Source organism: Poecilia mexicana, unplaced genomic scaffold, assembly GCF_051168715.1.
Source record: "Poecilia mexicana isolate PSO_F unplaced genomic scaffold, ASM5116871v1 scaffold_18, whole genome shotgun sequence".
In the NCBI taxonomy this organism is placed as follows: domain Eukaryota; kingdom Metazoa; phylum Chordata; class Actinopteri; order Cyprinodontiformes; family Poeciliidae; genus Poecilia; species Poecilia mexicana.
Genome location: NW_028263387.1, coordinates 18,613,777 through 18,626,748, shown reverse-complemented (window position 1 = coordinate 18,626,748; position 12,972 = coordinate 18,613,777). Strand labels below are relative to the sequence as shown.

Here is a 12,972-nt window from a genome sequence, read left to right as displayed (position 1 = left end):
TTAGTGTTGCAATATATTCCTATGAGGTTTTGATTGTTTTTCATACAGTATGTCTAAAATATTCGAAGCAACGTCAGAAGCTGCATTTTAATGCTATTTGACGCGCTATTGGCTGGCGTCTGAAAAGCAGCCAATCCAGAAGTGCCACTCATTTTACTTGGTGCTGATTGGCTGAAGCCAGAAGAGTGGAGAGCAGGAGGACCGTTAACGTTAGCTTCTGCGGTAGCGGTGGGACGGTTTCCACTGCGCAAAATGCATATTAAGGTATATTTGATGTTCAAACTGGTAAAATAGACAGCTATAAGTGTTTTTTTTTTTTTTTAGCGAAGGTCTTAAGAATTTGCAGATTTTAGCTTTTCACAGGCGGCTGTGGACGCTAACCCCGTAAATACCGGGAGTCAACTGTACAACTTCCTCTACAGGGCTTGTCTTGAAAAATCTTGACCGGTTCCTTTCAGATGAATCTCTAAATTAAATCTGAACCTGTTGGCTCGGCTCTTCCATTCTTCAACGTTAGACTGTTTGGCCTTGACTCTACAGCAGAAAGGTTAGCCGCTATTTATGACTACCCGATAAAACCGTAAAAAACGAAAACAATTTAGCTCTAATAAAAATGTTGTCCGCTTGCTTTTACTTTGACGCTGGGTAGTATAAATTTAAGTAGCAAGCGAGCCAAAAACAATGTTAACCAGGACACTTATTGAGCTGTAAATATGAATGTACGAGTATGTAGATAGATTTATTCACGTTGCAAAAAAAAAAAAAAAAAATCTTTTTAATAATATTTGTTCATTTTCCTTTAATTGACCATGTTAAAATTGAATTCGCGAGTATATTTATTGAGGTCAAAACCTCAAATACATCAAAACTGTTATACCAAACAAATTAAAAAACAAACTATTTACGAGCATTTAGACTGGTTATTAGGTTCACATTGCTTAATAGTTGGAAATAATTTTGAGCCTGTTTTCAAATACAGATCACAACCGCCCTTCCAGGCGATTATTCAGTGATCAGAAAACTGACCTTTAAATTGAATAGTGAGTTGTGAGGAGAGAAGGGAAGGAGGAAGACGAGGATGAGTCCAAGGTGAGAGAAGAGGGATGCTTGTAGAGGAGGATGAGTGAGTGAGGAGTGAGTCAGAGGTGGGGGAAGAAGAAGAAGAGCAGGAGAGAGAGGCTTGTATTCATGTTGTTGGTAACAGAGGTATTTATAGCTCCTCCCACACACAGACAGGGGGAGGAATCGGCGGGCGAGAGAGGAGGCAAAACAAAAGAAAGAGAGAGGAAGAAGACAGATAAGCATTCAGAAAAAAAAGATGAGAGGAGGGCAGAATTCACATGAGAGCGGCAGCAGCATGAAGCAGACTGAGACGCAGCCAGAGACGAAGTCCGACAGACAGGTAGACGAGCATAAATCATCTTTACAAACATCCAAACGCCTCAGAGGCTGTCACACTTTCCAAGTTTGGTTCCCACTCTCCTGCTGCTCAGAGCTGCACTTCAGTCAGAAACTACGACGCATCAACCCGACCAACAGGGATGTTGGCGAAGAATTACGCTGCAAAAACTAAATCTTAACAAGAATTTTTGGTCCAGTTTATAGCACAAATATCTTAGTACACTTCAAATAAGAGAAAACTAACCTACAAGTAACTTTTCAGAATGTAATATGTCAATAATTCCCTAATATTGATGGAAAAGTAGCAGTTATGAGTGGAATAATATGCCAGTGGTACAAGACATGTTTCCCATCGTATAAGTAAAAATTATTTCACTTATAACTAGAACTTTTTCATCATTGACTTAAAGCAAGCCTTTCTGAAAATTAGTTTTGTCCTATTTCAAGTGTAGTAGGATATTTGCACAAGAATCTAGACTAAATATACTTGGTAAGAGTTTGTGTTTTTGCAGTGTAGGCAATGTTATATCAGTTTTTACATCGTCACTGCTGAGAATTACATCGTTAATCCATTAACAATGCAGCAGCCTTTCAGAGGTAATGGACTGAAAAATGCTGCAACACGAGATCATGGCTCATCCTCATAACTGAGGACTGTCACAAAAGCTACTTCAGATTATTTACAGTTGATTTACCTTTTTTTGTCGACTAAAAACCTGTAAGAGTCACAAAATTAAAATTTTAAAAAAGTAAATGGATGGTTGAACAGTTAAATGCAGACTAAATTGCTTCTCAGTTAAGACAAACAGCTAACATGATGTAGCTGTAAAAAATGACATTTTAATTCATTCGTCTATAAAACTTTTCAAACAGATGCCTATATGGCTGCCATTTAAAAATGAGGAAAGCTGTTAGAATAACTGCAGATGTTAGTAGTGATGCCACATTTTATCTTTAGTTTGTGTAGAAATTTGGTCTCTTGCTCCTAACTAAGCAAAACAAAAATCTTTCTAAATTGTTTCTGTGAAATTTGGAAATCAAATTATGCCTTCATCAAATCAGTGTTGTTCCAATTATCTCAATCTTTCTTTGATGTTCATCAAAGAAAGAAGAAACTGTCAAATATATCTTATTTCTTACCATGTGAACAGAAAATAATGTGAGAAAAACAAAAGAAGCGCACATAAGAGAAATATTAATTCTTGTTTTTTTGTGTGTGTTTCAGCATCATAAATGGCTTCGCGCTGCCGCTGAAAGCTGAACACAAGCAGTTCCTGGTGCGGGTCCTCATCCCGCTACATACAGCAAAATCCCTCTCCATCTTCCATGCACAGGTCAGTGATTAACCTCAGCACAACAACATCCAGCCGCCGGCTGCGCCTGCTTGTCCTTACAGCGGTCACTGAGGGGCGGGGTGCAACCTCAACCGGTCCCCAAACAACCACACACACAAAAACACAAGGACAATTCAGAGAGACCAGTAACAGTCATCTGGAAAAGGTCCACACACGTGAGACACGCAGAACAAAGTGCTCAATTTGGGCTACAAACAAAGCAAACCAACACTGTGCATCACTCTGAACACACCATGCTAACATTTCAACACAGTGCTGGCAGCATCAACGATGAATAGAGGCAAACCTGGAAGAAAACCTGCTAGAAGAGTTAAATACTTATTTGCAAATGTTTCCTAAAACCACATTTTGCTTTATTTTGCTACTTTATGTTGTTCTATCCCAATAAAATACACTGGTTTGTAGTTGTGATTTTACAAAATATGAACGAACTGATCAGTATTTGCAGAGGCCAAGCCGATGCTTTAGGCCACCGAGGCAGAGCTGACGCGCTGTCAGCTGAATTAAAGTCAGAGTCGTCTTTCATCGTTGTGCAGGTCATCCGTTTATTTTCTCTGCCTCTCATCAGTGACCACTGAAGTCAAAAATCCTACTTTTTACAACGACTCCATGCACCTGTTGACAGCACCTGGTATTCAGCACGTCGACTCAAAGCACCGGCTTGGCCTCTGCAAAGTCAAAAAACTGTTTCACCAATAGTTGCCATCACCAAGACAGGTTCCTATCATAAAGACCGCTGATGAACCCTGTGACCCATTCACTAATATGTTCATTCATAATCTGCTCCTACGCCTTTCTTGTAATAATCCAAGTGCTGCTTTACAAAACTCCAGAGGAAATGTTGCAGTTATACACACAGCAATGAGCAACATCTAAAAACACCCAAATACCAGCGAAGGCTATAAACAAACAAAAGAGCAAAGTAAGAGAATCAGCCCGAACCTCTCCTGCAATGTGTCACGTTCTCCACTAGGAGGCAGGATTGCGCCGCAGACAATCGAGACGGCTCACCTTTTGGTGTGTGCGTTTGTGTTTAGGCAGTCATAATATTTGATGACACAGATGGCAGGCTGTCTGTTTGTGCGTTTTATTTGTGTCCCACATTATTTGCTGCTACAGAGGGTACAGTTTGTTCTGCACCGGCACGTCGGCGGCTCCTGTGTTTGTGCTTTCTGGGTCTCGGTGCCGCCGTGCCCTACATTCCTCCGCTCCCCCCGCGGTTCACACACATGCATTATTAACTCACTCACGCAAACAACTGGCTTTGATGGGGTCGGGGAGGGACACGGGAGCACGACTGACCCACTTCTGGGTGGAAATGTCAGAATATGACAACCCTGCAGAAAATTTAAATAACTTTACAGTTTTCTTAACTGTGTGGAGTATTTATATCCCTCTCTCGTGTGTCAGAGTTCAAAACAAAAGCTTGAAAAACAACCTAAACTAAAAAAAAAAAAAGAAAAAAAAACTATATGTTGAAAACCTTTACATATTTTTTCCTTTCTAACAGCCCAAATTAATTGTTTGCTAAGATAATAAAACAACAGATAAGTGTTACAATCCACAAAAAAAAGCATTTGACACATGGGGTGCGTATCAACATGGCTGAATTTAGAGCGTTAGCATTAGCTTCTAGCATCAGTGTAGCTGAAGTTATGACTAGTGCTTCAGGGTTAACGTAACTAACTGTTTAGCTAGCGGTGCTTTTATAACTTAAAACCTTTGTTTTTAAACTCCTTTTTTAATTTACTCTGTGTGTTTTTTCTGATGTGAAATTTGTTTATCTAAAACATTAAAGTGTGAAAAAAGAAGAAATGCTTTTTGATAACCCCGCACCTTACAGAACTTTGAGCCACGCTTGCCTCCTTCTTCTTAGACACGGATTCTTTAGAAGTCAACACCGGATCGTTTCAGAAATATTTCTACTGTATGCGAGCTTAGTATGGGTGGAATCCTCACTTTAGAACCTGTAAAAGACTGAAAGGTCATAATCCGTAGCCAAACAATGACTCCTGCCCCCACCAAGCCCAACCTGACAACAGACTCCAACACATTTACCCCAACCAGCTCCTCTAATGCCTCTCTAATGCTTGTAATAGTTTCACCTCTCAGCAGCAGGATTTGGTTTCATCTTTTTCTTTCTGCTTTTCTTTGTGCTTAAGCTTAACATGTCTGTTTCCACACGAGTCTTTTTATATCCCTCTCCGTCCTTAACTGTACCTCAGTAAGGAAGAGGAAGAACATCGTCTCAACCTGACACCACAAACTCAGTCTGCAGTAATCACAACCCAAATGTAACCCAAACAAACAAAAAGAAAAAAAAGATTTGATTGAACCTGCAACACAATAAGGAGGAGAGAGAATGGAGGTCTAAACTCTGTCTAACATTTGGCCTGAAGGGACTTTATGTGTGTGACATCACTTGTTCCGAAGTAAACACGCGCCCACTCACCACAGCAACCGGCCTGGGTGGAGGGGGCAACCGCAAAACACACACACACACACACACACTGAATAATAGAGACTGGCCTCTGCGTAAGTGAGCGCAGACGAGAGCTGATGTAGTCCCACTCACTCAAACAGGGTCGGAAAACCCGTCGTTCCGACCTTCAGCGGTTCCTGAGGGATAAGAGCCTCGTCTCTCTGACGGCTGTAGGAGAATTTTCTCTCCAGTATTATGTGCACATATATGTCCAAACAAAAAGGCCACAATATTATTTGTGCATCTTTACGTGAGTGAACAAAATAATACTGCAAAAACACAAAATCTTGCCAAGTATTTTTGTTTTGGCCTAATCTCCAATGCAAATATCTTAGAAAACTTGAAATACGTAGTTCCCACAAGTCTGGATTGGAAGTGACCCACTCCCCTGAACCGCCATCTTGGTAGGCAAGCGCAGCGGAAAGCATAGACGAACCATGGCTTCGAGACCAACAAAATGAAAGTGGGAACTGTAATCGAATAATAGTTGTAATAGATGAAGACGAGCTGTAGGATGATGCCTCTCATCCCCTCTCCTGCACGGTGGACAGCCTGAGGAGAAGATGCAGATTACTGCGTCCTAGATGTGCTGAGGAACGCTACAGCAAGGCCTGAGTCTATCAGACTTTATAACACACAGAGTCTCCAGAGCTGTGCGTTTTAAATGTTGAATATATATTTAACAATATACAGAGCGACGTGTGTGTGTCCTTAAGGCTGTCACTGCTAATTGTTATTTAATGTATGTTTATTATTATTTCTACTTTATTTATTATGATGAAGTATGATTACCTTATCTTATTATCTACCTTACATTGTTTATAAATTAGATAGGAACGAGGCGAGAGCTTGTTCTAAGCTTGTGGCTTCTTTTCGTCATAGCAACTCCGTAGCAACCGTCATGACAGTTGGTCAGGGATGTATCAACATGGCTGTCAGTTACAAACCTTGCAAGTGTGACATCACATGAGAACTATGTGTAATCCAGAGAAAATAGACACTTTTCAGTGCGCACTAAGAGATTCCCATCAGTTTTGCAAATTTGCATCAACAACCCTGATGAACCACAAAGAACTGGGGCCTAGCACCAAAGCTTGTGGGACTCCACATGACACATTTTTCATTATTTATTTGAAAAGACTGAAAACTTCATCAGAATCATCACCAAAATGAATCTTCCTTATTTCTCATCAGTAATCTATGACCTGATATATTATCTGTTCTTTATTTCAAACCGGAGTGCTTCTGTCGTTGCAGCTAGCGTACTGTGTGGTGCAGTTCATGGAGAAAGACGCTACAGTGACTGAATACGTAAGACAACAACTCCATAAACACAAATACAGTGTTTAATTCAGAGTGAGACATTAGAAAAGTGTAACGCGTATGGAAAACAAGATATTTTAGCCTTGTGGGGCCTAAAATTTAGTCATTATTCCCTACTCTCAGGAACATTATTGATAATAAAATGTATCTCTTAATGTGTGTGCCTTCATACCAACTAAAATGAATGTCTGGAAAGCTAAATTATTAACTTTTAAAGATACATATATCTAATTTGAGTGTTATGAATGCAGATGTATCATTTGCACTGTTTTTGTTCTGCAGATCATCAGGGGGTTGCTCAAGTACTGGCCCAAAACCTGCACCCAGAAAGAGGTAAAGAAGACACCAGCTGATTTATCTTTCTTCCTCCTCCTCCTCCTCCTGTGTCGTAAAATAAAAACGTATCTGTGATTTTAGGTGATGTTCCTGGGGGAGATTGAGGAGATACTGGACGTGATAGAGCCGTCGCAGTTCATCCGGATCCAGGAGCCTCTCTTTAAGCAGATAGCAGCCTGTATCTCCAGCCCTCACTTTCAGGTGATGAACGAGCAGCAAACAAAATAAAACACCCACAGAAATCACACTCACACAGCAAAAGAAAAATGTTTCTGGGGAGCTTAGCAAGCTACAGTAATCGTACGATCTAGAGATAAGACTCTGCTGCTCTGTGTGTTTCAGGTAGCGGAGCGCGCTCTTTACTTCTGGAACAACGAGTACATCCTCAGCCTGATAGAGGAGAACTGTCAAGTCATCCTGCCGCTGGTGTTCGCCACGCTCTACAGAGTCTCCAAGGAGCACTGGAACCAGTACGGCCACACAGACGCACCTTCATCTATGGAGTTCTGCTTAGATTAAACGAGACATGTCAACGTCAGATCTGTTGTCAAATATAAAGGGTATATTACAAAAGAGAGTAAGGTCACAAAAAAAAAACAACTTTCCTTTTCTGGAATTCTGATAAAAAGACAAAATTTTAAAAATTCTAACTTTGTTTTAATCTCAGAATTTTAACTTTAATGTCAGATTTAAAAAAAATTCTGATTTTCTTTTCAGAATTTTTACTTTAAACTCAGAATTTAGATATTTTTCTCAGTTAAGCAAAAAACAATTGTGACTTTTTCAACATTCTGAGAAAAAAGTTTGAATTTTATTTTTATTCTCATTTATTGGTGCAAACTCTATTCACATCTATCGATGCAAATAGAAGAAAATAGAGAAGGAGTAGATTTCCACCAGAAATTTTGAGATTGATCTCAGAAATTTTCTAGAAAACATCTTAAAAGGTAAAAAATAAAAAATTTCGGCAGAAATTTACTCCATATTATTTCTATCTATAATGTTCAAAATGCACCATTGTAGAATTGTGACTCGAATGTTAGAATTCAGATTATTTTTTTCTTAATCTCAAAAATTTGACTTCCCAAAATTCTTAGTTTTTTTTTTTTTTAGAAATATAAAAATGTTGATAATTGATTTTTTTTCCCAGTGACCCTAATCCTCTTCTGTAGGTAAAGAATTATTTTAGTAAGAATAAATAAACTTTAAGTTGACCAACATGCTAAATACCCTCAAACTTTGATTTTTAGCTCAAAATACAATTTCATCAAAACCAGACAATTTGTAACACTAAAAAAATCTGTGGCTACTGAACTCAATCTGTTAGTAATTTACATATTAGAGGAGGTTATTTATCAAATTAAACAGCGTATTCATCCTTTATGAGTTGTGAGTGTTGATAAGTAACTTCTGTGTCATGTAAATTCAGTTCACACAGAATAAAAGTGAATTAGTGAACTATTAAAAAACTTACTCCTGCTGAGAGATGAACTGATCACATTCATTCATCATATTTTTATGCTGCAAAAGTTATTAAATGTTGGTGGGGAGTATCAGTCTCTATTTGCATTTTAATCCCAACATTTTGATTAATCCAGATTTGTCCATTTTGTCCTAAAACGTGAATATTTTCAAAGTGTTCCTGTTCTCCTCCAGAACCATCGTGTCTCTGATCTACAACGTGCTGAAGACCTTCATGGAGATGAACAGCAAACTGTTTGATGACCTCACTGCCTCCTACAAAGTGGAGAAACAGAAGTGAGTATGACTCACCGTCGTGTTGTGTTCAGGGACAGTACGAAACGGGAGTCATTTTTAAATCAGCTCTTGTTCCATTATCTGTCCAGTGAGACAGTAATCCAGAGGTTAGTGTGGTTAATGTCAGCCGGCAACAAAATCCTGATCCTTTTGTTTATTAGTTTCAAACTGGAGATAAGAATCAGTTCAGGGGAATAACTAAGTCACTTTGATTGCTAGGAGGAGGAACTAGTTCTTCTCCAACTTTGAAGGAAGGGTGAAGCAGCGCTTCCAAAGAAGCTCACAACTTAATTTTATTTCCACAACAACTGATTAAAAATTCCCAACTTTTACATGTTCGACTTTCCTGGTTAATAATTTTAAAATATTAAAGATTACTTAGATTTTATGGCAGATATTTCTACTGTGGTCAGAAGTTTAAATAGAGAAATCATAAGAAAGGAAGGGAGGGAGGAAAGGAGGGAAAGAAGGAAGGGAGGGAGGGAGGGAGGGAGGGAGGGAGGGAGGGAGGGAGGGAGGGAGGGAGGGAGGAAGGAAGGAAGGAAGGAAGGAAGGAAGGAAGGAAGGAAGGAAGGAAGGAAGGAAGGAAGGAAGGAAGGAAGGAAGGAAGGAAGGAAGGAAGGAAAAAGAGAAGGAAGGAAAAAGAGAAGGAAGGAAGAAAAGAACGGAAGGAAAAAATGGCAGTGGGACACAAGGAAGGAAGAAAAGAAAAAAGGAAGAAAGGACGGAAGGAAGCAAAGAAGGAAGGATGGAGGGAAGGAAGGAAGAAATGCCAGTAGGATACAAGGAAGGAAGGAAAGACAAAGAATGAAAGAAAGAGGGAAGGAGGAAACGAGAGAAGGACAGATGGAAAGAAGAAAAGAATGAAGGAAGAAATGGCATTAGCACACAATAAGGGAAAGAAAGGAGAGAGAAAAGAAGGAAGGACACGAGGAAGAAAGAAATGGAAAAAGGAGCGGGATGAAGGATTATTTTTCTGCAGTTTTTTTAGTGAATTGGCTTTAAAAGACTTTACTGACTTGTGTAACTCTACAGTAGTAATTCATGGCTCTTCAATGAGTTTTCCTAAATAAAATCCTTCTCTTCTCTCCTAACCATGTTGGTTTCTGTCTCTGCACCCGGCCAGGGAGATGAAGCGGGAGCGGGAGCGTGCCGACCTCTGGCGAGGCCTGGAGGAGTACCAGGAGCGGCGCACGCAGATGCTAACGGAGGCCGCCAGGAACCAGCGCAACCTCCAGGAGCGGGGCGAGAGAGGAGACCCGCTGAGCCCCTCGTCCCCGCAGACGGCCCAGTCCGATCAGCCCGAGCCCAAACCCAGCGGCGCCTCCACCGGAGCCGGGGAGAGCGCCACCTAGGCGCCGCTGCACACAGGAGGGGGAATACTGGGGAAAGGGTGGTGGGACTTGAGGTTGGTGGTGAAAAGTGTTGGGAGACAGAAAAGGTATAAAATCCGTTGTTTTTATCTTGTATCATGGAGGTGGCAGCTTCTTGTACAAAGGTGCGATCTCTGTGATGCCTTGTTTCCGACAGCGTTGTGTGAAACTGGTTCACTTTTAGCTGTACATGTTGCAGATCATAACTCTGCAACATGTCACGTTATTTAATATCCCGTTCAGTAAACTTGCAAAACTAGAGACAGAAAAAAAAGCGTCTCTTTTGGTGTCCAACTTGTCTCGACATTCGACCAACAGACTCCGTACCGTGGCCTCATCTTTACCTTTTTAGCTGAAAGATGCTAACTCCTCGCGTGCATAGCACAAAAACAGGCGAAGCAATTTCACACAAATGTCAAAAGCGATCGCTGCACACAGGCAACCCACAAACATGTACGTATCTGCTGTAAATATCAGAGGAAGGCGCTGTGGAGACGAATCTCACACAAACAAAACACCTGCACACACACAGATTTACTCAGACACAAACAGCCAGGTGTGGCGCTGACTCCTCCCACTCCTCTGGGCGCCACCGAGGGAACACCTTAATGACGAAGGTGATGACTCTGGTATAAAGTACAATATTGTTCCTTCTTCTTACTTGTTACTCTACTACTACTACTCTACTCTAACTACTACTGATGATGATGTTTTTATATATATATAAATATATATAGATATACATACGTCTGGATATTTCTGTAGTGTATTATGGGAGAAACACTAGTGTAGCAGAAACCATAAAAAGGGGAAGGCCGACTGGAAATCCTAATTTTTACGCAGTGTGAGGCCATAATGTGAGTGCTGAAATTCAGCAGAATACCCCTTTAACAGACCTTAACAAGGGGGAATGAACTGGACAGGCAGCAGCTGTTTTTCTTTTACTTTGAAATGAATGTTTGACATTGGTGACGTGCTGCAAGCATCATAGACGACATTTGGATTTTATTACAAACATACATATATACGGGAAAAACTAAGCACATTCTTGCTCTTTTTCTATAATTGAAGAGAAAAAGTAGCAGCAAAATAATGCGAAAAAAATACACTTACTGAATTAATCATTAGGAAGTGTGGGCATTTCTATAAGGCAGGAGTTTTATCAGCTTTTAGGCCTGGAGCAAGATGGTGGGTGTTAATTAACACAACGCCAAATCGGAAAGAGATCAGCACTGACCTTAGAGAAGATAACGTGTTGCAATCCTTTCCCTACGGAAGCACTTAACTGCCAGAACTTGGAAAGAAATTTAGGAGCGATGTCTAGTTAAAACGAGAATTTTTTGTGATTAAAACAAGAAGTTTTATTTCTTGTTATAAGGATATGTAAACTGTGTTAATATGAGAAAATTTCTTGTTAAAACAAGAAAGCTTTGTCGTTATAACAAGATGCAAAACTTGTTAAAACAAGAAATGTTTGTCGATAAGACGCAAAAATGTTAAAATGAGAAAGTTACTTGCTATAATGAGATGAGTTTTGTATCTTGGTAAAAGGAAATGTAAAGCTTGTTAAAAGGAGAAAGTTTCTCACATGTAAAAATGCTTATCTGACAGACTACGTCTCGTTAAAAAGGCGTAAAGTGGCTCACTGCGACTCTCCTTCTCACCCTTTTTCCTCTAGATGACTTCTAAAAATCTCAAGATATGTTGCTGTTTACTGTCACAACCTTTTTTACTTAAATGAGAAGATATTTTGGTTTTAATAATATATGAATCTTGTTATAACAAGATCTCTATCTTGTTATAACAAAAATGTTTTCTTGATTTAACAAGATGCTGCTCCTGAATTTATTTCCAAGTTCTGGCAGTTAAAAATTTCCGTACTCCTCAACAAAACAAAGCTAACCAAAATGTGTATGGAAAGAATGACGAACACATAATTTAGGCTTCAATGGAGTTTTATCGGTTTGCTCATCTTAAGTGTGCATGTGATTAACATCATGCCAAGTCCGTAAACCAACAGAAATGACCTTGGAGAAGCTAAATTACAGCAGTTCCCCAGTTTTTTCGTCCTAAAGGGACGATCCAAAAATCCAAAAGACAGTTCTTAAAATCATCCACAAAGTGCAACATATTTATTTATGTTAATTTAAATACTACTTGCTTTAAGAGGATTGATTTTCCTAGACAATGTAATAATTCTCTTAATTCAGTGGAATTGTATTGGACTCAGGGGACTGTAAGATATTTACGCTGTTGATGTGCCCTCTGAAAGACCTATCAAATGTGATTAAATCGTTTTTATCTTCATTTTATCTTCATTCCGTTTATGCCATATATTATTTTTATGATTACAATGAAATACAAAAAGAAAGAAAAAAAATAGATAAAAATTCCCCACAGCTGAAAGTATTCTTTTAGCACATGCGCAAAACATACATACAGATCATGCAGCTACATGGATGTTAGCTAGCTGCCATCTTCTTCACCCCATCCTGAATGAAATGCAGCTGTCTCTCTACTGCCACCAGCTGGTAAAGTGGTGGAAATGCAGCTTCAGCCCAACTTACTAATAAAACAGTTTGCTGCTCTGCTCCAATTACGATGAACTCACGATGAGAACAGTAGATGTATTAACGCAGTAGTTTGGTTAATCGGGTCTATAACATAACAGGTGAATAAATGAAGCACACCACTGCGGTTTCAAACTAAAAGAAAAAAAGAAGTGCTGCAGTCCGGTTGGATTTCCGAACCCGGAGCGTCTGTAAGTCCGGCCGACCTGAAGCTGCTAGAAGGTGACCGTGGAGATGAAAACTTTTTTCATTGTGAATCAACAGAATCATTGTTCATTCTTGTCTGATCATTAAAATAGAGTAGTGGGATGAAGAGAGGGGAGAAAAACAGAAAAAAGTTATTTTAGCAATATTTTCATTCTTTCAGGATAATC

The 12,972-nt window shown here is 39.6% G+C and overlaps 1 protein-coding gene across 1 annotated transcript in view; it reads left to right on the top strand.

Moving 5' to 3' along the window:
• ppp2r5b (protein phosphatase 2, regulatory subunit B', beta) overlaps positions 1–10,795 on the top strand; it is a 40,805-nt gene extending 30,010 nt beyond the window's left edge. Inside the window, exons 7-13 of the mRNA XM_014985509.2 lie at positions 2,627–2,735; positions 6,496–6,549; positions 6,844–6,894; positions 6,979–7,098; positions 7,240–7,367; positions 8,554–8,655; positions 9,782–10,795. Of these exons, the coding sequence (XP_014840995.1) occupies positions 2,627–2,735; positions 6,496–6,549; positions 6,844–6,894; positions 6,979–7,098; positions 7,240–7,367; positions 8,554–8,655; positions 9,782–10,010 (793 nt within the window). The 3' untranslated portion in view covers positions 10,011–10,795. The remainder of the gene's footprint in view (positions 1–2,626; positions 2,736–6,495; positions 6,550–6,843; positions 6,895–6,978; positions 7,099–7,239; positions 7,368–8,553; positions 8,656–9,781) is intronic.
• The last annotated feature ends 2,177 nt before the right edge of the window (positions 10,796–12,972 follow it).